Source organism: Eulemur rufifrons, chromosome 6 (assembly GCF_041146395.1).
Source record: "Eulemur rufifrons isolate Redbay chromosome 6, OSU_ERuf_1, whole genome shotgun sequence".
NCBI classification, from domain to species: domain Eukaryota; kingdom Metazoa; phylum Chordata; class Mammalia; order Primates; family Lemuridae; genus Eulemur; species Eulemur rufifrons.
Genome location: NC_090988.1, coordinates 50,900,312 through 50,924,730, shown reverse-complemented (window position 1 = coordinate 50,924,730; position 24,419 = coordinate 50,900,312). Strand labels below are relative to the sequence as shown.

At 54.0% G+C, this 24,419-nt stretch overlaps 1 protein-coding gene across 1 annotated transcript in view; it reads right to left on the bottom strand.

The window, feature by feature from the left end:
• Positions 1–24,419, bottom strand: part of LOC138384821 (guanylate cyclase 2D-like) — an 83,065-nt gene that overhangs the window by 3,331 nt on the left and 55,315 nt on the right. Inside the window, 12 exon segments of the mRNA XM_069470486.1 lie at positions 791–983; positions 1,414–1,556; positions 4,130–4,278; positions 7,555–7,704; positions 8,016–8,172; positions 8,409–8,585; positions 10,466–10,538; positions 11,809–11,887; positions 12,028–12,078; positions 12,081–12,537; positions 12,539–12,591; positions 12,594–12,785. Coding sequence (XP_069326587.1) covers positions 791–983; positions 1,414–1,556; positions 4,130–4,278; positions 7,555–7,704; positions 8,016–8,172; positions 8,409–8,585; positions 10,466–10,538; positions 11,809–11,887; positions 12,028–12,078; positions 12,081–12,537; positions 12,539–12,591; positions 12,594–12,785 — 1,874 coding nt within the window.

The window sequence follows — 24,419 nt, the reverse complement described above, 5'->3', positions numbered from 1 at the left end:
GGGCTGGGGCCCTGTCTGCCTCCTCCTCCCCAGATCATCACTTTCACTGCGGGCCATCACCTTGTACAAACAGGACGGGGAGCTCCTTGAGGGCAGGGACAGGAGCTGACTCCCAAGCCTGCCCATGCCCAGCTCAGGGTCGGGCGCAGGAGAACCAGCCAATGCAAATATTGAAGGGCTGGGTGGACCAACAATGTGCAGGTGAACACCGTGGTCAGTTAAATACACGATGGCCCACATTCCCCACCCTCTCTGTACCCACGCCATTGCAGTGGGACTCTGAAGCTTCTCCCATCAAAAGGTAGAGTTTATTTCCTCACCTCTTGAACCTGGGCTGGTCTTTTGCTTTGACAAGTAGCATACATCAGAAATTGCAATGTACCTGATTCAAGGTTACAGCTGGAGAGGCTTGTGTACCACTGTCCTCTCTCTCAGAACCCTACCACACCATGGAGACAATCCCAGACTAGCCTGCTGGGGGATCAGAGACTCTGTGGACCAGAACTGAGTTCTCCCAGCCAAGGCTCCAGAAATATGAGAGAACCCAGCTAAGATCAGAGGAACTGCCTACCTCACCCACAACTGACCACAGATGTATGAGTCCCAAGAAACCTTCCAGCTGACCCATAGGCTTGTGAGCAATAATAAATGCTTACCATTTTATACTACTACATTGGGGGGGTTATTTGTTACACAGCAGTAGCTAACTGATACAAATAAATGAATGGAAGTAAATGTACAATATGGACACAGTAGTTGGCGGGGGATGCCAGCCTCCCAGTATTCTCACCTTATATACATCATGGCTTCCCAAAACAGCATCAAACAGCGTGTAGAGATCATTGAGCAAGCCCACCACCTCAATGGGTTCACTGAGGGCTGAGATGGTGGTGAAACCCACAATGTCACTGAAGTATATGGTAACCTGGTCAAAATACTCCAGCTCCATAGTTGCCCCCATTTTCAGAGCTTCGGCCACAGACCTGAAGGGATGGGAGGGGCGGGAGTCACAAGATAGGAAGGCCCCTTTTTGGTAGTTTGGAGGTTAGGGAGGGATATTTGGGAGGAAATTCTGGGTTGAGCATTGGGGGATCTGGGACAGGTCCGCTGGTGTGCTGGCTGCCCTGCAGCAAATGCCTGTCCCTCTCTGGACATTACTTCCTCTGCAGTGAGATGGGGGCACTGTGGCCCCCTCCCTGCCCCCAAGGGTGAGAGAGCAGAAATTCAACACTCACCTGCCCACCACAGTCCCTCACATGCTGAGGGCTCTATGAAAGTAGGTTGGATAAGTAAACATGAATGAATGAATTGAATGAATTCATGGAACCCAGTTTTACTGAGCACCCACAGTGGTCCCAGTCCCGTGCTCAGAGCCGAGGAGAGAAGCACACGCGAGCTGTCGGGGCCACTCACCGAGGGAGCATCTGGGAGAGCAGCCTTTCTGTCTTCTGTCTCTCCAGCTCCAGCTCCTCGGTCCGCTCCTGGACCAAGTCCTCCAGCATCCGCAGCATAGAGTCAGCAACGCTGGCCTTCTTGCCCTGGGTGATGCTTTTCAACTGAAGATGGGAGAAAAATCCCAGTGCACCCCTGAAGGTCAGCACACCTGGCCCCCAGCTGGGGAGTCCGGGGCCACCGAATGAACCAGACAGAGCCCCTGCCTGGAGAAGCTGCACTGTTGTGGGGGGCAGACATGTAAGTACACAGGGAGATAGTGGCTCTGACGAGGGAGAAGCACAGTCTGCGAGGAGAAATGGGTTAATTCTGTGTGGGGTGGGCAGGCAAGAAGAGGACTTTGCAAAGGAGCCCGTGGCCAGTGCAGCATTGCTGTTAACAAAAACAGCCCTATCGCATTGGTTCTCACTACGACGCTGCAGAATAGGCATTCTTTGTTCTTAAAGATAGATAGATCAACTGACAGATAGGTGGGTAGGCAGATGGATGGATGGATAGACAGACAAAAGGGTAAATTGATGGATGGGTGACTAGGTAGAAAGAATACATGTAGATTATATATATGGATCTCTGTATGAGGACACTTATGTGTGGTCATAAACTGCACCTTTAACAACAACGTTACAGGAAATCTGGCTGCAGGTTTCCTAGGGAGACTTACTAGAACCTTCCCTGATGTGGTTTGCACCTTCCCGAAGTGCAGTCAGTAGGAGAAGCAAATCAATGATGGTCAAAGTGAAGGGCTCCATTCTTGTCTTAATCTGGCATCTTGAATGTGTGTGTGTCTGTCTGTCTGTCTGTCTGTAGGCATACACACCCAACTTCCATTAATACCACTTCTCTGAGCCAAATATCTGCAAGGTAGGGAGTGGCAGCCGCCCCTGAAGTGCACCTATTTCGTATTGTCCATTAAGAGCAGAGTCACGAGCTTTAAAGGGCAGGTGTGACAGCTGCTGACCTTGAGACACCAGCAAGGACTGAAGCTGACTGCACGGCCACCTCTGCATGGAGGGTCACCGTCTTATAAATGAAAAGACAAAGGATCTGAGAGGTGAATAACTTGCCAAGAAGCACATAGTGGTGGAACTGAGTTTCAAACTGAAGTCTTATATATGAATTTTACCATCATCCACCCACTGAATTATTTTATCATTTGGAATATCTTTTCCATTGTTCCTTCGGATTGCCCAGGAGCACACTCGCAGGATCTGCAAATAACCATCATTGTCTTCTTCCTTTCCAGTGCTCAATTTCTTATCTACTTGCATTGGCTAGTACTCCCAGAACAATGGGAAATGAATATAAAGTCAGGTCTTTTCCCTTTAATGTCAGTGTTCTTTCTCCTTATTCTCTCCTTCTCAGAGAACTACATTTTTAGTAATTAGTTATCTCACTTGATGATCACGCCTATCTGGAGAGTGAGGCCAGGATCAGTGTATCTCTCCAGACAGCACATAGGAGGCTGAGGCTCCAGAGGGCTGTGAGCTTGCCCAAGATCACACGGGAGGTGAGCGGCAGACAGACATGAAGCCAGGCATTCTGACCCTTAGCCTGCCCCCCAGCGTGCTGTGATTCCCTCCGTCTTCATGCTGATCACAGTGTGCGCAGGCAGGAGACCTTGCCCACAGCCACCTCTCACTCTGGGCAAGTGCTCCTCCCCTGCCTCGCTGGCCACGGCGATCTCTAATCACCCGGAAAGATTCCAGCCTGGTGCCTTCAGAGCTGGTGGCTCGTCCTCGCTCTGCTGCCCACCCTCACAGTGACACTCAGAGCTTGCTACTCCGAGGGCAGGTTTGTCTCTGTGAAGTGGGCCCCCCAGTACTGGAGCTAAGGCGGGGAGGGGATGCAGGAGGGCTTTTCAAAGGACACCTGTGGGCTTCTCTGTCTGCCTTGCGGCTTCTCACTCCCTCATCACCTGTGCTGATGTCCTCTCTGGCTCGCTGAACCTCTCTTGGCAACCTTCCACTGTGGCTGGGGCGGGGAGGGCAGGCGGGGGAGGCATGAAGCTGTCACCTCGGGCCTGAGGGGCTGGCCCCCGGGCGCCATCAGCCAGCTGGGTCAGCCCACGCACTCCACCGCGACCCTGCAGACTCGCAGGGGCTTGCCTCGCCCCTCCTGCTGCCGTCCCCAAGGCAGGCCTGGGGCTCCGCAGGGCCCCTCACATCTTCCTCTCACTGACTCAGGAAGTGGCGCTGTCTCCACAGCCACACATGGCCTCTCGGCTCAGGTGCCAGGAGCCCGGTGCAGGGTGGGGTTCCTGGCACAGCTGTGCAGACAGACAAAGCTGGGTTTGGACTGCAGCCCCCCCTTTCACTGTTACGCTGTCACAGAGAAGCTGGGCAAGTCCCCTCACCTTTCCAGGCCTCGTATCTCTCCCGCAAAGCCAAGATCATAGCACTGCTTCTTCAGAGGGCTGTCGTGAGCATCAGACGAAGGAAGCACAGCACTGAGCTCAGGGCTTGGCACCCAGAAAGGCACCTGGACAAGCGTCCCTGGAGCCCAGGATCCTGAGAGAGGTCTCCTGAGAGGGTGGACCTCAGGGGTGGTGGTGCTGGCGGTTGCCCCTTATGGCATGGCATTTCCAGGTCCCAGGGACAGCGTGGGGCTCACACTGGGCAAAGTATGCGGAACGAATGGGCCATTTCTTGCCAGCACCTGCTCCTCCGGGAGCACTCACCTGGGTGTGGATCTGGTCCAGGCTTGATCTGTCCTCTGGAGCCTCCTCCCAGCACTGCTTCATCAGCTGGATGCACTCGAGTGGCCCCTGGTCAGGGGACACCAGCGGCTGGAGCAAAGGAGAGGGAGACGCCACCTTCCTGATGATTTCTGCAGCCAACACCGAGGGGGCCGTGGGCCTGAGGTCCCGGGAGGGCTCTCGGGAGAGGGCTGGCTCGGATGCTGAAAGGCAGGGCAAGGTAGGCCTGTAGGGGTGTGGGGTTTGCGCCCTAAGGATGCTCCTCAGCTCCTGTCTCCTGTGTCCAGGCCGTGGCTGGCCAGTGGAAGTGACATTGCTGCTTTCCTGGGTCTGCCCCAGGGTGTGCCCAGGGCCCGGGTCTCAGACTGGGAGCCGGGAGAGCTGGGTTTGAATTCTGGATCGGCCACCACTTTCCTATGAGATGGTGGGCAGGATGGGGGCCTCTCCGAGTCTCAGTCTCCCCATCTGTAAAATGAGCTTAATAAACTGCCTTCACAAGAGGGGTGTCGAGGAGGAGATGACGGACGTTAGGGGCCTGGCACCTAAAATGCTCTCCCCCACCCCCAGGCCCCGCAGCAGCTACGGCTGCTCTGCTGCCAGTGGTGCCCACCGTTGTGCCTGAAATCTTGACACTGTGGCTCTTTCCTCCAACCTTGCCACCCGGACGCTGGTGCCAACTGCCCACAAGTGTGAACAAGACTGCCCGCTTGTCACCACCACCATCATCATCATCGTTATTATTTCCCCAAGTCAACCCTGCCTGGGTCATCCTGTCCCCACACCAGACCTAGCCAAGGTTAGACAGACCTACTGCTGGCTCTGCCATTTGCCATTACTCTGTGCCTCAGTTTCCCCGCCTAACAACTGATGCTATAACCCCTGCCTCGGGAGGCTGTTGGAGAGCCGGGGGAGCTGGGAGAGTCTACAGTAGACTGGGAGGAGGAGGGGCTGACACCAAGCTCAGGCTCCGGGCCGCTGGATCAGAATTGACTTCTAGATTATCCATTTACATTCTCTCTGAGCCTCAGTTTCCTCGCCTATAAAGTGGGCATAATAATGGCCCATGCCCCAAGGGCTGTTCCGAGGCAGAGCAGGTTAATCTCCTCTGGGGCGGGCTGGGACCCTCCTCTCGTGAGGGAGGTGGGAGCCCCTGGAGCCAGCGAGGAGACACTTCTCTGGATTTCAGTCCCCTCCCCATCCCTTAGTTGGCCTTCTTGTTGGGGACAGTGTGGGAGTCACTGTCCCATTTTACAGACACAGACACTGAGGCTCCTGGGGGTGAAGCAGGGCACCCACACAGGGCGGTAAAAAGCAGACACGAGAGCTGGGCCGGTTCCGCCCGGCCTGCGCGATTTCCTCCGCCCAGAGCTTCCCAGCCTGTGGCGTCAGACCCCCGCCGGCCTCCGAGTGCCGGCCTGGGACGCTGGGTGTGCTCACAAGGGAGTGTGTGCAGATGGAACCAATAACACATCACGCACACATGTACGACTGTTTCTCAAAAGTACGCCGATGGCACCGTAATGAATACTACACAAATCCACTTCAAAGTGGCGCTGATCTCAGAGCAGATTTTGTCATCAGGTATTTTCTGTCAGCGGATATTAAAAGCCAAATAGCAGCATGTGAGGCCCCAACCTTCTTTGACATGCGATCAGGTCTGCGTATGTGAACATGCTGGGACCCTCTGCCCCAGGCCAGGCCAGGCCTCGTGTTCCCCTCGCGGTGTCGGCGCCCAAGCCACCGCTGATTGATCACCCGTGCTGACAGCTGCCGGAGGCCTGGCGGGCCTGGGAGGATGCTCCGTGGGTGACTACAAGAGCTCTTAGGGAAGAGCACTGGACTCGGATCAGGGACTTCCGCCCGCAATGCCACTGCTTCCCCTCTGAGAAGTCCCTTCCTCTCTCTGAGCCTCACTTAGCTCAGCTCTGAAAAGGGGGCAATTACCCACCTCCCAGGCTTGTCTGATGGAACAATGCACGTGAAAGTGCTTTGCAAACTGCACAGGGCCCTGCACATGTAGGAGCTGAGAAAGATGTTTGAGTCAGGAGCGAGCCCGCGGCCCCCTCATCAGCGCAGCCCTGACACACCCAGGCCGGTGTTTACCCAGCACCGCCGTGTGCCAGGCATCCGGCTAAAGCATTTCCCTGCATCCTCACAGCTGCTTTGGAAGGCAGGCCTCATGCTTCCCGCTTTACAGAGAGAAATTTGAGGCTTAGAGCCTAAAGGAGATTTACTCAAAGTAGTCAGGGGAGTTGGGATGGAGCTGGGCTTGGGTTGGTGTCCCCCAAATCCTGTGTCCTTAATCCTGCGCTCCCTGAGGCCAGAGAAGGCACACCCCAGGAAGCAGGCCCTGCACTGACAGCCCTATCTGAGGTGGCCAGAGGGTTCCAGGTCTGGGTCCCTGCCTGGAGGGCCTTGCACTGGTAGCATGGCTTGCAGATCCATCTGCTGGGCCCGTCCCTGCCTCAGAGGCAGACGTGGGGAGGCAGCTGAGGAGTGTTGAACAAATGGCCGGATAAAGCCCCCTCCTTCCCACTGCTCCACCTCATAAATTTGGGGCCTGGAATGCTCATTATTCAGTGGGCAGTGCTGTGCGGAGAAAGGAAGGGGCCGGGCCTCCTGTGAGCTAAAGACTATCCATCGGGGTGGGAGGCGATGGAGGGCTCGGCTCTGTCACTGCCCTGCTCTATGGGCTGAGGTGCCAGCGTGTCCGTGGGGACAACTGGAAGAGCAGCCTGGGGTCCAGGGAGCCCCGACAGAGAACACAGAAGGGAGGATACATTTCTGGAGTTGGGCCCTGGCACTGGGGCAGAAAAGAGAAAATGTGTACAGGCCAGGTGACGGTGGGGAAGGTGTGAGTGATTATCCTGTGCACCCAGAAGAATGGGGACAGACATGCTCTTGAAGGAGCCCTACCTGAGCAGGTAACCAAGCCCCCAAATACTGAGCATCTGGCACATTTTTTTAAATTCCCATTTTAAAGATGAGAAAACTGAGGCTCAGACAGGGTAAGGGAGTTGTGTAAGGTCACAGGATATGTGTAAGTGATACAGCCCAGGTAAGACTGAGGTCTGTACAGACACAAAGTCTGTGCTGGGCTAGAGGGGAGGTGCAGTCAGGGCATGAGCACCAGCAGACATGGCAGTGACATTGGGGAGGACGGAAGGGGCTGGGGTTTTCACACAGAAACTAATGGCATTAGCCCCTGGAGCTGGTCAGCTGCCATTCTGGCCGAGTCGTGGAAGGCTGCCTGGCTTAAGTCAAGGAAACCCGGTTCTCGTGGTCATACTTTAGGTCTGTGTCTATGTGGTTATTTTCAGGGTCAGACTTGCCGATGGTCACAGAGCTCCCCGACTATGAGGAAACTCCAGCCAGGGACAAGCCGAACGGGGGAGAGGACCCTGTACCTCCTGCTGAGAGTCCCAAGGAGCAGTAGGGCGGGCCTTGCGTCAGCACCTCCTGCAGGATGATGCCAATGCTGAAGATGTCCCCTTTGAGCATGCCTGGCCCGGAGCCTGCAGGCCCCTGCAGCAGCTCAGGAGCCGTCCACAGCAGCTCTGCAATCACAGGGCAGGGCCGCCCCTGTCACCCACTGACCTCCCCGGCTGGGCCAAGATGGCCCAGGTGCTTCACACCTGTGGCATCCTCATGCCTCCCTGCACCCTGGGAGGATGAAGGTGCTTCTCTTCTCCCCATTCACAGGGAAAGAGCATAACGCTTTCAGAGAGGAAAAGCGATCAACTCAAGGTCATGGTGCAGCAAGTGCCAGAGAACTGGAGATCTCCCCCGCTCCCCCCGCCTTACCAGCACCAGGAGTAAACAGAGACCTCAGAACCCACTGGCAGCTCCCTGCCCACCCTGAGCTGACCTTCCGGGGCTGGCCAGGGCCAGGGAGCCCGCTGAGCATCCAGGAGCGCTGCATAACCGTGGTCAGTGACTTTGAGCACAAAGCGGCCGTCCACCACACAGTTTCTGGACTTGAGGCGGCCTCAGGGGAAACGTCTATGGTGCAGATACCTCATGCCCTGGGGTGCACATATGGGGGTCCATTTGGTCTGTGCTGAGTAAGAGGGACCCTGGGGCTCTCAGAGCTCCCACAGGCCCCAGGAAGCCCTCCTGCTCACCTCCCCCTTGGCCGCGCTATTTAGGTATTCCGCATTTAGACACAGTCGGGAGAGCCCAGGTGTGGGGAATCCAGGCCTCTCTGTCTCCCGGCCCTCCCCATTGCTCCCACAGCTCCAGGCCTGGGGAGGGTTCTCACATGGATCAAATCCAGCAGCAGGGAGGCCTTGAGGGTCCAGTCTAGCGGCAGGGCCTTGTTCTGTGGCAGTTCCTCCAGGCTGCCCTGGGGGCAGTGCTCCAGTAGCAGTGCACTGACCCCAGGGGCCATGAAAAAGCCCAAGCAGGTGGCAACGTTCTCATGCTGAAGCTCCCGCACCTGCCAGGGAAATGGGCACCTTAGCAGCCCCCAGGGGCCCTTTGAGGATGGGTGGATATATGGATGTATGGACGGTGGATGGTAGGTGAATGGAGGGATGTTGGATGGGTGTGGATGGATGGATGGATGGATGGTGGACAGTAGGTGGACGGATGGGTGAATGAGTGGGTGTATGGATGGATGGTATGGATGAATAGATGGATGATGGATGGTGAATGATGGATGGATAAGTGTGGATGGATGGATTGTGGATGGTGGTGGGTGGATGGATGGATGGTGGATGGTGGGTTGATGGATGGGTGGATAGGGGATAGATGGATAGATGGTGGATGGTGGGTGGGTGGATGGATGGGTGTATAGGTGGGTGGATAGATGGATGGTGGATGGTGGTTGTGTAGATGATGGATGGATGAGTGTGGGGGGATGGACGGATGGATGGATAGTGGATGGTGGGTTGATGGATGAGTGGATGGTAGGTGGATGGATGGATGGATGAGTGGATGGATGGATGAATGAGAGCATGAAAGAATGAGTGAACAAGTGAGTGAAAGCACCATGAATGAATAAGTGAATGAACTGTAGCTGACTCCACAAATTAGGTATGTATGCCTGTTTCCCAACCTAAGTGATAGCATGGACTTGAAAACTGTATGCATTCTCTCTCTCAAGACTACAGGATTGAGGAGGATGGAGGAGGAACAGAAGGGACCAAGCATAAGCAGAAAGCAGCCTCTCTGATGGCTTCCCAGTGAGTTAGAAAACTTGGATCCAACCAGGGACACCAGCATTTGCCCAAGCAGGAAAGATAGAAGCCTTGCCTGCCACAGCCCTCCTCACAAAAACAGTTCAGGGGTCAACCAAGTGGGGGAAACCTATATACTCTCCCTGCTCAGAGATTCACAAACATGTGAGCATATGTGGTGATTTAGGAATGGCCTCCATTCCTCTCTCCCCTGAACCCCAGGCAAACACTAATCTACTTCTTGTCTCTGTGGATTTGCCTATTCTGGACACTTCTTACAAATGGAGTTGTATTATACAATATGTGGTCCTTTATGTCTGGCTTCTTAGAGTAATGCTTTCCAGGTTCATCCTTAGGGTAGCATGTGTCAGTACTTCATTCCTTTTCATGGCTGCATAATATTCCACTGCACGGTAGACCACATTTTGCTCATTATCATCAGCTTGTAATCTTAACTATGGCCCTGGGTGGCATCCCCAAGGTCTAAGAAGATATGGATACATTCGCTTTTTCCCTAGTAAAAGAAATAGCCCTTGATAATAAGGCAGCCGATTTTATCCGCAGGCGCCAGGACAGAAGGGAGCCATTGCCCAAGCCACACTGTACTTCCTCTCGTCTTTTCTCTCTCCCCCTCTTGGGTCCCTGACCAGGGCTCCAATCACAGCCAGTAAAGGGCCACCACTTGTTTTGGATGTGGCCCAGGTTCCTACCATGATCCCTTTCTCCAGAAAAGCCCGGAAAATGGATCCACCCAGGAAGCCTAGGGGTCTCCTTGCTGGAGCCTGAGGACCCCTCATCACATGGAGTTGGGAGCCTGCAGCCCCCGCCTCTGCTGAGGCCCTGGGTGGCTGTGCCGTGTGGGGCACGAGCCACGGACCACCCTCTCCACGCCCTGGATATTGGGGAAGGCCTCAGAAGAAGATCCACCAGGACTGGGTGGAAACAGAACCAAGGCCTGTGCCCCATCTGCGCCTCTGGGCGGGCTTCTCAGCAAAACGCCCCTTGCTCTCCCGAGTTGGAAGCACTGTTCTGCGTTTGGCCACCAGGGGGAGCCGATCCGCACAACCGGGGAGCAAAGCGCCCGGCGGGAGAGCCCGCGTCTCTGTGCTCGCGTGTGCTGCGCTGTTCTAAGCCTTACCTGCAGTAGCCAGCCCATCCTCACAGCCCTACGAAGTGGGGGCTTGATTAGCCTCATGTCATTGCTGAAGCACCTATAGCACAGAAAGCTCACACAGCGGGGCGGGGGGTGGGGGGGCGCGGCAGTGGGACTCTGGCAACCTGACTCCAGAGAATGTGCCCCTCACCACTCTACCTCCTGACTCCCTCCTGCCAGCCCCGCCGTCCCCTGCAGCAGGGGTGGAGGAGTCTGATGGCCCCATCCGCTGCTGCTACGCTCCAGCCACGCAGAACTGAGCTGTTCCCTGTGCCCCTAGTGCCGTCAGCATGCTAGCTCCACTCCCCTGGCTGGAATGCCTTTCCCCCATCAGCTTCTCACTGTCAGGCCCTGCCCTCGTGTCACCTCCTCTGTGAAGCCCTTCCCACCGTCAAACAGATCTGCTCCCCCAGGCTCTGGGCTCCTGTTTCCTGCACACACACTTGTCTCCCCACCAGACGGGGCTCCTCAGCGCTGAGGCCCAGCCAGTTCCTCTCCATGTCCCAGGAGCCCAGCCAAGGTCAGGCACACCGCGCCATGGTAAGAAACACATTGCACCCTGGAACACTCACAAACCGAGCATGCAAAGCTGGAGGACGCTGAGAGGAAGCTTCATAGAACCACACTTACCCTTGCTGTCTGCAAAGCACTCTCATGCTTACTACTTTTATTCCATTCTATTTGAATCGATTCTACTCAATTCTATTCTCTCTCTCTTTTTCTATTCCACTCTCATTCTTTCTTTATAATGCTAGTCTTGAGTTACCAAACTGATTTTTTGACCTAGATGGGCCACAACCCATGGTTTGAAAGAAACATCTAGATTATTAACTCTAAGACCCTTTCTGCCCTCCACGTGCCACCTCTCCCCTCCCCCACCTCAATCCCTTTCCCTGCCTAACTACTTCCTTAAGGACTAGTCAGTGTCACCTCCTCCAAGAAGCCTCCTCAGATTCCCCAGGGCCCGCCCATGCCTCCTCTGCCTCTGCAGGCCTCTGCTCCCTGGGATGGCCCACCTCTCTGTCATAGCCACCTGCTTACACACCTGTCTCCCCCTCACACAGTCATCCCCTGGAGACCAGCCACTGTGTCTGCCCTGGTCACTGTGCCAACCCAGCACCCAGCACGAGAGGACTTGATAAACACAGGAAGCAATCAATCAATCAATGAATCCATGAAGGTAATGACTTTAACTCCACAAAACTAAAAATGGCCCTGGCTCCCCTCCGGGGTTCAAGTACACCCTCATTCCCTTCATTTTACCAAGCAACAACCAAGAATGCCCTTTGCTCCTACTCCACAACCACACTTGAATCAGACCTCGAAACCCAGCTGCACTGCTGGCCAGGTGTGACTTGGGCTGGTTACTTGCCTTCTCCGAGATGAAAAATGGAGACTTCAGCAGGCCTAGCTCACGGGACTGTTGTGAGGTTAAAGGCAGGGCCATTGTCGAGTGCTCAGCCCAGCGTCTGATGCAGAAGGAGCGCCCACAGTGGCCACATGCAGTTCGGGCTGCCCACAGCAGGAAGACACCTGCGTGTACTTACTTTTCAGGCCGCCCACGGTGCAGAGCTGCTTCAGGACCTCCACGGCCCCTGCTCCCCAGGCCCCAAAGAGGTTACCAGCCCCACAGGCAGCCCATGTGTCCTGAAAGCTGTGGCCAGCTGCTGGGCTGTGGCCACCCAGGTGTCCTGGTGGGAGGACACAATGGCCGAGCGAGCCCAGCCGAAGTGTCTCATGATGGACAGCAGCACGTGGGCAGCGGAAGGCAAGGTGGGTGCCAGTTCACCTCCTCTCTCCGGAACTCCACACGCCCGGGAGAGGAGGGTCTTGCCCCAGCTTTGGGCCAGCAGGGCTGCCGCTGGGCAGTAGCCAGGATTGACAGGGCCCACAAAAGCAGCTACGGTGTTCTTGTGGGCCAGGAATGTGGCCAGGGCGTGAGGGGTGTCACAGCCTGTGGGGAGGACCACGGAAGCCAGCCGTGAGCCCAGCAAGGGTGAGGAGTCCCGGTTGGCTCGGTCCACAGCCAGCTGTGCAGCCACGCTGGGAAGGGCCCCAGGCAAAGATGGCGTCACAGTCCCAGGGACCCAGCACCCCCAGGGTGAAGGTCCCTGACCCCAGGCCAGGTGGGGGACAGAGCCAGCCCCCAGGAGGGCACCCCAAGGCACCACAGAGAGAAGTGGCAGGGAAGGGGCTCTCCTTGGATGACTGAGAGCGGACCCCCACGGGCCCTGGCAGGGCAGGTAGGTCTTCCTGTACGGCAGCATCTAGTCCCAACCTTCAGGGTATAAGCCCCTCTGCAGCCCTGGGAAAGGGGGGATAAGGACATGGTTTGCTTTCTAGCATTTCCTGCCTGCACTTCCTGTGTGATTGTGAGGCACACAACCCTCCCAGAACCCGTCTCCTCACTGGTAAGATGAGGGACTGGGACCCATGATCCCTAAAGGCCCCCAGCCCGGGGGCCCAGCATCCTCCCGGGACTGGCTCACAGCCTCGTGAGGCCCAGCCAAGTCCTGTGCCCGAGTTTACTCTCGTGACGTGCGGGCTACGGAGACAGAGCTGCCTCCCTCTTTCTGTCCATGTGACCCTGGACCAACCTCTGACGCTTTCTGAGCCTCATTTGCCTGCTCTGTAAAATGTGGACTTAGTTTACGGAGTTATTGTGATGATCAGGTGACATCATGTGAAGCATTTAGCACAGTCCCTGGTACTTAGGTGTTCAGTAAATCCTACCTCTTAGAACCTATTACCATGAGTTTTTCCTCTACTCATCCTCCAACGTGGGCGCACTTCCCCTGGTGCCCTCTGGGCCTCCCCTGCTCTGCCCCCAAGCCCAGCACCACGCCACAGCGCTTGATTCTATTGGACTCAGCGGGCCCTGGTAGCTGACGCACACAGCAGGTACGGGGTGTCACCCACTGTGGTGCTCGTGGGGACTGTGACTGGAGGGTTTACAGTGCACGTGCATGTCCCCTCTCTGATCTCCCTCACAGAGCTGTTCAGACAGAGCCGTCTTTCCATGCCCATCATACGGGTGAGGAGACTAAGGCAAGCCGACACGGAGTTAGCAGAAAGATAGGGTTTGACTCAAGTCAGTTCAGCTCGTCCCCACCCCACCCATGACCTCCCTGCCCAGCACACCTGGACTGCACATTCCCCACCTCATCCCATCCTTCTCGCCCCTCCTGACACCCTGGGACTCTTGCTTGGCCTCTGCTGCCTCCCTGCCGCTGCCCACTCTCCGCCCGCAGGCTCAGCCGGCCTTCTCCCTACACCACTTACGCAGCCAGCGGTCTGCCACCACAGCTGCCCCAGGAAGGGAAAGATCCAATCTCACCTTTAAGGAACTGCCAAGCTAGTAGAGGGAGGTCCCAGACAAGGGCAGAGCTGCCCGCAAGTGTGAGCGTAGGTGGAAGGATGGCAGGAGCCGGGGTGGGGGTTAGCCTGTGGACTGTGGCCTGAGGAGGGGCTCACGGAGGGCTTCCCGGAGGAGGAATCCTACACTAGGACATGTAGGTCAGGAGTGTAAGACGTGACCGCCACATGCCAGCAGTGCCGGTTTGTGTAGTAGCTCTTTACAAATTATGTTCGGTGCAGGGCAATAGAAGGGCCTTGGAACCACAGAGAAGAATCCACCCTATTTTATCACTCACTAGCCCCTAACCTTGGGCAAGATACTTAACTTCTGAGCCTCAGTTTCCTCATCTGTAAAATGGAGATGAGAATAACTACATGCTAGAGCTGTGAAAACTAAAATGTGTAGAGTTTCCACAGTGGGGTTGAGTAGGTAGGTGCTTACTAAATGGAATTATTCTCATGGTCATCGTCATCACCACCTTTAGATATTTGAGGGGAGGCGGGTGTAGTGCCATGTAAAGAGAGCGGGACAGGGACGTGGGAGGCCTGGACTCTGGGCCCCGTCTTGCCCCTGCCCCACTCTAGGCCTCTGCGCCCCCATCTGCCAAGCAGCCAGGGTGCAGGGTTGGCCATCCCTGGCCCCGCTGGCCCACAGGGCTTTGGTTCTCCCAGCTCGAGGCTCTTCTGTCGGCCTCTGGCCCTCTCCTTTCTGTGATGCTCACAGTGGTCTCCTAAAAGCCGGGGTGAGTTCCACCCACCCCTCCAGATGAATCCGTCAGAGCAGCTGGGCGGGTTCTGGACTCAAAGATGGCTGATCATTTTCCATTGGGAATATAATCATGCACTTCTGATAATAATGACAGCCACCACCTCTCCCCTCAGTTTGTACTTCCCAAAGCACCTGTAATCCACTTCTTTGCCCGGTCCTCCCAGAGGCTCTGAGAGGAGACTTTTTCCTTTTCTTGTTTCAGAGAAGGAAGTTGTGACTCTCAACCGGACAGCAACTTGTCCAAGGTCTCACCCAGTTAGGGCTGAATTGGGGCTGGAGCTTGGCTCCCTGCCTCCTAGCCAAAGGAAAAAAATCACCTCTTTTTATTGACACCTGGAACATCAGAGCTGAAGGCTCTTTGGAGACAGAAACTTCTAAACCACTTCCTCTGTGTACGGATGGGGTCACAGAGGCACAGAGAGGCATGTGGCTTCCCTTGGTCCAGCAAAGCAGCAGCAGACTCCCCTGCCCCAGGCCCTGCTGGCCCTGCTGGCCCTGCTGGCCCTGCTCGGTGCCCCCAAAATTCTACAGCTGACAGTCTGCAGGGCTCTCAAAGTGCCCAGGCCCTCAACAGAACACCCTTGGGCCAAGGCAGGAGCCAGCTTTTAGCCCCACCTCTGCCACAGATTTGGGGGACCAAACCCATACCCCGTCCAGTGCCTCAGTTTCCCCAGCTGTACAGAAAGAACTTGGTTTAGATGTTTAGATCTCCAAAGATCCTTCAGTTCTGATATTCTATGTGTCAATAAAAATCAGGAGACAGGTGATTTTTGTCTCTGAAGCTGGTCATGTCCCTCTTCCAACCCTTCCATCAAGAGCGGGAGAGCATCCAGTGCCTCCACCTCCAGACACAACAGTGCGACCCTCTTAGAGGGGACCATTTGCATTTTTAGACTCAGGGAGATGGGCACCAAGGATTAGCCACAGCTAGCTTGGCTCATGGAGCCAAGCTCATGCAGTTAGTCAGTTCCACAGGACCATAACCCAAAAAGTTAAAATGCCTTTAGCTGAATTAATAGATGAATATCCAAAATCAGGAGGATGAATGACCAAAATAGGAGCCCAGGGAGGGACGGGGTGGGGTTCCTGTCAAAGTCAGGGCCCCTCTGGTTCCTGAAGCCAAGGGTCGCCTTCCTGACCCCAGCCTGGTTCCTCTTGCCTCCCTTCAGAGCCAGCTCCCAGACCCACCTGCCATGCTGCACCATCGGAGTCACTCGCAGCCTCTTTGTGGCTCCAAGTCTCCTGCACCGAGGTCTTCAGGTGTCAGGCTCTCAGAGCAGGCTCTGGCCTGGGGAAGAGCGTCCCAGTCCCCCCACAGCCTGCACCGTTGCCACTCCTGCTTCCTAACTCCTGCCTGGGGAGTGCCTCACGCATGGCTCATTCCCTTCCTGTCCCCCTCAGGGGCCCGAACAAGCCACTTGGAGAATTAGATCTGTTCAGACCCTAGTGCTCTGGGGAGCCGCATGCAGGAAGGAAGGAGAGAATGAGGGAGAGGGGTGGTTAGAGGAGGGAGGGAGAAAGGGACAGGATGTCTTCAGCACTGCGGACAGCGCCAGGCCTGGCTGGGGCTCCCAGGAGGAAGGAAGGATGGGCAAACACTAAAGAAACCAGCATTATTGGGCACTCACTATGTGCCCATCCCTGTGCTGGGTACTATCCATGCTGTCCATGCCACCCCCTGAGACAGGTATTCTTATTCTCACTTTATAGATAAAGAACCACCCAGAGTGGTTGGGTAATTTGACCAAGGGCAGAGAGCTAGTCAGCGGCAGGGCTGACTGTAGGTCTGGGCTTCTGCTCATCTCGCCACAGTGAGTCCTTCAGAATTAGAATGGAGGTTTTCTGTCTTCCCTTTTGGAGTGGACGCTTATGTGGAGATGGAGACCTCAGTCCAGTGGACATTCAGCCCTCCCTCCTCCACTTGCTCTCTCCTAGGTGAAGGGGTGAGCCAGGGCCACCTCTCTTCCTCCCCTCCACCCCCCACCTCCCACCCCTAACTCCTGTCATCTCCCTCCCACTCCCCTCCATGTTTCGGGCACGTTCTAGACACTTGAGCTACATCAATAAACAAAATACCAGAGACTTTTGCCCCTCATAGAGCTTACTTCCTAGCAGGTGTAGGAAGGGGTGTGCAAGTCAACGAATAAATGTGAGCAGTAAGTAGATTTATTTTTAGTGTTAGAAAGTGATAGGTACTATAAAAAATGAAAAGTAGAGTAATGATGCCATATTATAATTCAGTATAGGTGTTTTTTATGTTGCTGTGCAATCTTTATAATTGTCATTTAAATGGTCAAGGAACACATTGCGTGGATGTGTCATAAGTCAGTACAGGCGTCCCTGGGTATCCAGGGGGATTGGTTCCAGGACCCCACACAGATATCAAAATCCACAGATGTTCAAGTCCCTGATATAAAAAGGTGTAGTGTTTGCATATAACTTACGCATATCCTCCCATATACTTTAAATTATTTCTAGATTATTTATACCTAATACAATGTAAATGTCATCTAAATAGTTTTTATGCTGTATTGTTTAGGGAAAAATGACAAGATAAAAGGTCTATACATGTTCAGATTTTTATTTTCAATCCATAGTTGGTTGAATCCTCAGGTGCGGAACCTGCAGATACAGAGAGTTGACGATAATTACCTTTGGTTCAGTATTTTTATTTAGCCTTAATCTTGTTCTGGAAGGATTTTAGGGCCCCTGTTGATGTCCGAGGCATGTACCTCAGATCCATTCGAGGACCTCCCAGACTGAGGGGGCTCCCTGGGGGAGGGGGCACCTCTGTATCGCAGGGAGCTGACCCTGAAAACTTCCCAGCATCCCCTGCTTCTGGCTGGACTCAGCCAATAGGCAACACTAGCCAGAGATTGGAGGACAGGAGAAAGGGAGAAGCCGGGGAATTTCTCCCCATCTCTGCTTTGACAGCGTCTCAGCAATGGCTGTGTCCCCTCTCTGGTTCTGACTGCTTCAGACGTCCCTCCCAATGTGGCCCCAGTTTCCAGGCTGGTACCACCTCTCTTCCTTTGTCCCTCCACCCTAGGGGTGGTAGAGACTTCCTGCTGTTGCGGATCTTTGAACTGCTACATATCCCAACGCCTTTGTAGTCACTTCTTTATTCTAATTTCCCACTGTTGGATTGCTGGCGAGGGCTCTGTTTTCCAGGCATACCCTGGCTGATGCACTAAATACCTGAATTGTTTGCAACTTCTCACTGTTATGAAAATTCTTTAAAGAATATCACGCTTTTGTCATCTTTTGAATTTTTCCCTTATGATAAACCCTCAGGAATAGCCAAATTAGGTCCAAAAGTATGAACATTTTTAAGGTTCTTGTCCTATTTTGCTTCATATTACAAGTCCCCAAAAATGTATTAATGTCAAGATAGTCTTTAGATAATTGGAGACATTCAAATAATACGGACTGGGCATTAGCTGATACACTGTTATGCTTAAGTGTGTTAGGTATGAGAAGGGTGATGGGGTTATGGCCATGTTTTTAAAACATGCACAGTGAGGTGTGTAGGTAGGGGTGAATGACATGATATCTGGGGCTTATTTTGAAATTATTATACAAAAAGGGGAGGGATAAAGTATGAAAAAAAATCTAAATTTTTGAATTTAGATTGGAAGTACTTGGGTTCATTATACTATTATTTCTATTTTTTGTGCATACTTGAAAACTTTCATAATTAAAAAAGTAACATTAATACTAATTAACAGTGTAGGTGTATACATTTCACCACACCCTCATCAGCATTCAGGGCTCCAAGTGGGTACAAAAGAAACAATGACTGTAACACGTGGCTTCTGCAGTCCCCGTCTCCATGGCTGATGGGTAATCTCAACTGGCCGTCAGAGCTGCCTTCGCCCACTGTTCATCCTATGTACGCCTCTCCTCTTACAGCACCTCAGGTGGGTAGACTGTACCTGGTGAGATGATCCACACCTTCCTTCCTGAATGATCTGAGTCCTCCGTGTCTGGTCTTTATTGCGTTTCCCCATTTACCACTGACCAGGACCGCTGGGCAAAGGAGTACCAAGGGGTTCTCCAGTCAACGTACCGGGTTCTGGTCACGGTCCTCCCTGCCCCCATAGTGGGGCAACAACCACATTTCCCTGTGATAATAGGGGTCCATCACCTGGGATTTATACAGTGATTTCCTTCTCTGCCTGCTGGTTGAGGGTGCTGAGGAGCCCCAAGTGGCTAAGGAGTAGTTTCAGCTTCCAATTCATTGGAAGAATGACTGCAGTCTCTGGAGGAGCTGTGCCTCCCCTGGGAACTAGGTGCTCCAAACCACTGAGTCCGAGATCACGGGCACAGGCAGCAAACATTCTTCTAGTGAGTTTGTGCGGCGACAGTGAACGAGGCCACTCCTACCTTTATGCTTGGTTCCCGGACTACGCATTCTGACTGGCCACATACTGCATCCTGTACTCACAGCCCGGTCTGTAACTGAGCCATTCTGTAATAGAACATTCCACACTTCTGTCAGGCCAGATGCTTCTGGGTGATGGGAGATGAGGCAAAATCAGTGAGCCCCGTGCTTCAGTTCCTTTGCCGTAAAATGCTCCCCCGGTCAGTGGCCATGTTACGTAGGACGCCGTAGTAACATACAGCGCACTCGTCTGAGACTGAGAACGGTGGTTCTGACAAGAGCACTGAGGGCAAGAAAAGCAAATCCATGCACAGTTATATTTCCCTCTCTGTGAGTGGGAAAAACGTGTTGCCTCCTCTATGCCCACAAACTGGCACCACCGCTTTCCTGGAGGCTCAGCAGTGGCCTCTGCTGCTGGCGGTTGGACACTCAGCTGTGGCAGCAGTGAATTGAGCCTTGGTGAGTGGAAGTCCATGGGATCGTGCCCAGCACAGCCTCCATGCTGGCTCCATGGCCACTCTGGCCCACTGGGCAAGCCCTGGGGGTGCTGAGGGAAGGAGCTGACTGACAGCCACCGGCCATCTTGTCTGTCTAGGTGTAGAGGGCGCTGTCGTAGATGCGCTCTGGCGGGGCATCCATGTGGGGACATAGATCTTCACACCCTGTGACTATTCTGAGAAGCCCATCTACACACCTCATTGACACAAGTTTCCAGTTTTGTTTACACCAAGACCTTGGCTGGCCAGACAGCCCATTATCAACTGCCCACGAGTCAAAGTAAATAAGAACCACAGGCAATCTCTTCTCCAGCCCAAGATGGACAGCCAGATGTACCCCCTGACATCCTGCCTCAGGAATACCCTTCACCGCCTGGATGTCAGGACCAGACGGGACTGGAGAGGTGGTGCGGTTGCCATCCGTTTCTGGCTGGTGCCAGCATACCATGATATCCGTCCATGAACCAGATCCACACTCTTTCCTCCTCTACTAACTGGTGGAAAGAAACTCCCCATGAGATCGTGGGTATGAGTCAAGGGACAAGTGGCAAAAAATAGGGGTAGGTACCATGGCAGCCTGAGCCACCTGCCTGGTCTCATGTTTGCCACTTCCATTTCGTTAAGAAATGCTTCTGTGCACGGCCAATCTTCTGATTCAGGGGATCAGATAATACCCAGGTCAATCATCGATTCTGGTAGAACAGTCACTTAGGATTCAAAATCATTTGGTCTCTACCAGGAGCAAGTCAGAAGCTGCTTTTCAAATGGATAAAAGTTGTCCACAAAAAATAATATGGGTTTGTTCCAAAACCCTAGGGGTCTGCGTTGTGATTCTCCTGTTGAACTTGTAAGAGGCTCCGTGCAGCCTCTGCCTGCCACAGACACGCCGGGTCCGCTGGGTCACGGGCTCAGTGGGAGGGTGACTTGCATGAATGGGCTGCACAGCCCTTTCTTGCTCTGGGCTCTGCCGAAAACTGGCAGCTTTCCGTGGTACCTGATCAATGTGTCAGAGCAGGACTCCCAAATGTGGTATATATCACCTCCAACATCCAAACGCGTCACCAAGCACTCTGTTCCTTTCTGTGTGATGGGTGGTACAATGTGCCACAACTTGTCTCTCCCATTAGAAAGGACATCTCAACACGGCCCTAGGAGCTTCACCAATGTGACAGCCCTCTGACTTTTTGCAAGGTCTTAACGCATCTCCCTCTCCCAATCTCTTAGTATGCATCACTAAGACATTTAGAATGCTGGCTACGTCCTAAACACCAGTTCCAATTAGCAAAATGACATCAACATAATGAACCAGCGTGATGTTCTGTGAGTTATCAAGCTGATTCAAGGTCCCTTTGAGCTCTATTATGGCAGAGAACTAGAGAGGTAACCTAGCTCTGGGGACAAAACAGTAAATAAAGGCGTACTGTTGTCCTGCAAACCACTTCTGGTTTTCCTCAGTGACAGGAACAGAAAAGAAAACATTTGCCAGGCCAATGCTGCATACCAGGTGTCAGGGGCTGCGTCGACCTGATCCAGTAAAGAGAGCTGGGATGACAGCTTCACTTGGCATCACCCACTAATTAAGTTTGTGATAATCTACCATTATTCTCCAGGACCCATCTGGCTTGTGCACCAGTCAAAATGCAAGTTAAATGGAGACGTGATAGGAATGACTGTCCCTGCCTCTCTCAAGTCTTTGACGTGGACACTAATTTCTGCAATTCCCTGGGGGATATGACGTTGCTTTTGCTGCACTCACTGTTTTGGGCAGGGGGAAGCTGGGTAGGGAGCAGTTTCAAGGCTTCATTGACACTTTCCCCCATGTAACCCTCAGTGCAAGGCCAGCGAACTCACGTGGGAATTCTGCTAGTTGCTGTGTGTGTCTGCTCCCGTCACTCTTTCTGGAACGGGGAAAATAACCACAGGGCAGGCGCACGATCCCACCGAATCCTCTACGAGAAGGTTGCAGGCCAGGATTGCATGTATCACCCGACCTTCCTACTCTTTACCAACGGCCCTCGGGGCATTTTGTTCTTCCTGGATCAGTGGCCATCAGAGCCAGTGTCCAGTCTACTAGATGGTCTGGTACTTTGCCCAGAAAACATGTGCCCTGGTAAATGCCAGAGGCCCCATTGAAGGAAGATTCGTGGCATACGATTTCCTCAAAGGACCCAGAGTCCCCCTCCGTCAAGGGCTCTGAGTCTGGGAAGTGGGCAGGAGGTAAGGCATCCACGTGATAATGCCTCAGGATGGGTTTCTGCCCAGCACACCTAGAACTGTTCTTTCTACATGTGTCAAGCACATGTATGTGTCCATCCTGTAGTGTAAGACGCTGTGAGGACGGGGGTCCTGCAACTCTGCGCCCTTTACCTGGGTCCTGGATTTGGCCCCTGTTACACCTTCCTTGCACCTGCAGGGTGTGAAGGACTCCTTCAAGCTGTCCTGGAAGCCTTCTGTTCACATGTTCTCAATTATATGGTCATAATTTTAAATTTTTTATTTCATACATATGTGAGCGAGAGAAGCCAGGTGCCTCCCCTGTCTTTACAACCAGTATTGTTGCCATAGCGGCTAAGTGCCACAGCCACCTGACGCCCTGCAGTCTGGCCTTCCGACCTGCACTTCATCCCCTGCTACCCCCGGTGATAATTAGCTTGCATCCTGTTTGCCCAGCAAGGCGATTACCCCTGTATTGCACAATGGAAGGCCAACCCAACTCCAGAATCAGGAGCTGCTTCCTAGGGCCATTCAGGGTCCCAGCAGAGACTGAGGGCACAGTCAGATCAGGATAATTCTAGGAAGGCTTGTCCACAAAGGCCTATGAGAAAAGTGGGGGTAGGGCGACCATCAAGAATGTCACAGTAACTCGGGACTGACTAGAGCAGAACTCTTGCCGCCCCGGGCCCAAAGGGCTGAGGGGAGGGAGTTTTCAGGAGCCCAGAAGGGAGTTGGCTGTCTCGAAGGAGCAGTAACTTTGGTGAAAGGACACAACCGGACTGCGGTGTCCCTGCAGGAGGACTCAGGGAAATAGAAACCCAGTCCCACGTCCTCCCACACTCTGATCTGCTGCCAGGGCTTCTCATCGGCCAAACCCAACCAGAGCCAGGTGCAAGAGGCCCCAGTGCCATTCAACATACAGGGCAGCTCCTGGGGCCCAGAAAGGGCGGCTAAGGGCGGAGCGTGGATCTGGACGGGCGAACAGAAGAGCTCGGCACAACCACTCGCCCTGAGAGAGCCGAGGGGCAGGCCTGCATTTTGTCCAGCCAGGCCTTGAAGAAGGGAGGTTTCTCCCAGGAGCAGATGGAAGGAGGTCACCTAAGGAGAAAGAGCAACACAGCAACATGCAGAGACCAGAAGGTGAGATGTCGGCTGCTTGCCTGGAAGGAAGGTCAGTGTCAACACTCACAGCTGACAGGCAGGCCTGGGCTCAAACTCTGGGCCCAAACCTCCACTAATCCAAAAGACACCCTATTTCTGGAGTCTGTCCATCTTCCTGGCTTGGCACTCCCCATTGTGCACCAGAGACCTCAGAAGGCTCCCCTCACAGTGGTCCCTACAGGGTCAGCGCCCGTGGCTAGGGCCCCCGCCTCAACATTCTGTCCTGCTGTCCCCCCAACACCCAAGGCCTTTAGGGCTCTGGTCTCACCAGGGCTCATCTGACCAAACTTACCCTTTAACCAGTTTTTCCTGAATGCCCAGCCCTGCAAGTCAAACACAGTTTCCGTGCCCGAAGGGGTCCCTCACTGCCTGGCGTCTGCCTCCGTAGAGAAAGACCTGTGGCAATAACCGCTGCGATGGAAGAAAGTACAAGGTGTGCACAGAGCCCAGAAGGGGGGACTAATGGCCTGGGGTAGAGGCAAGGAAGGCTTCAAGGAGGAGGTGTCATTCGACTGTCTCGAGTGTCCACAGCAGTTCACCAGGCAGAGAGGAGACCAGCATAAGCCAGTGTCTGGAGGAACGAGCATGGTGAATGCTAGCAGAGTGAATGCCTGGTTTCTTGTGGCTGGGCACATGGCAGGGGATGAGGCTGGAGTGGTTTGCAGGGAGCAAATAAAAAAACGCCTTAAATACCAGGCTCAGGAGTTTAGGTTTTACCCTAAAGACAAGGGGCCAGTATCAGGGGGTTGATGGAGAGTTGTGTGGTTCAGTCTGCATTTTCAGACTGTTATTATTACTGTCCCCATTTTACAGATGAGGAAACAGAGACTCAGGGAAAGTAACTTGAACAACTGACACAGCTTGTGCAAGGCGCGTGCCGTACACTCTAGAAGCGTATTACCTCTTTGAATCCTTGGGGAGACGGGCAGAGTAAGGTGCTGTGCTCTAGTTATCTAATGATGGGAAGCCACCTCAAACTTCAAGGCCTAGTGCACCAACAATCACTCATTTTGCCAATGAATCCACAATTTGGGCAGGAATTGACAGGAAAGGGTTTTCTCTCTGCCACACAGCATCAGCTGGAGCAACTTGCCTGGAGCAAGTTGTAGTACAGAATGGCGGGCGTGTCTAGGACTAGGAGCAAGTCCCAGGAAGGGTGGTCCGGTCGGCCACCAGTCTCCTAGATGCCAGCAGAGACTTAGTCACAGCACAAGGCGATTGCTCTGGTGAGTGTCACCAGCAGGAGGGACTGCGCCGGCTGCTTTCTCTCCACCTTGTGGGCTTCCCCAGGGGCGTTAAAGCCTGCTCCATCTGTTCCCCAGAAAAACGAGGCCCTCAGCTGAGGAAGGAACTTTAAGTGGCCTCTGTGCCACGTCTGACACATTGCAGGGGTTCCCTGTGGTCTTCCTGCCCATGCTCACACACCTCCACTGCTGTCCACTGCCCGCTCCCTGCTGTGAGCCACGCTGCCACTAAGGCTTCTGCCCCGCTGAGCTGAGGAAGCTGCCTCGCTCTGGCCTCCACACCCTGGTCACTGCTCTACTCTCTCTGCCCACA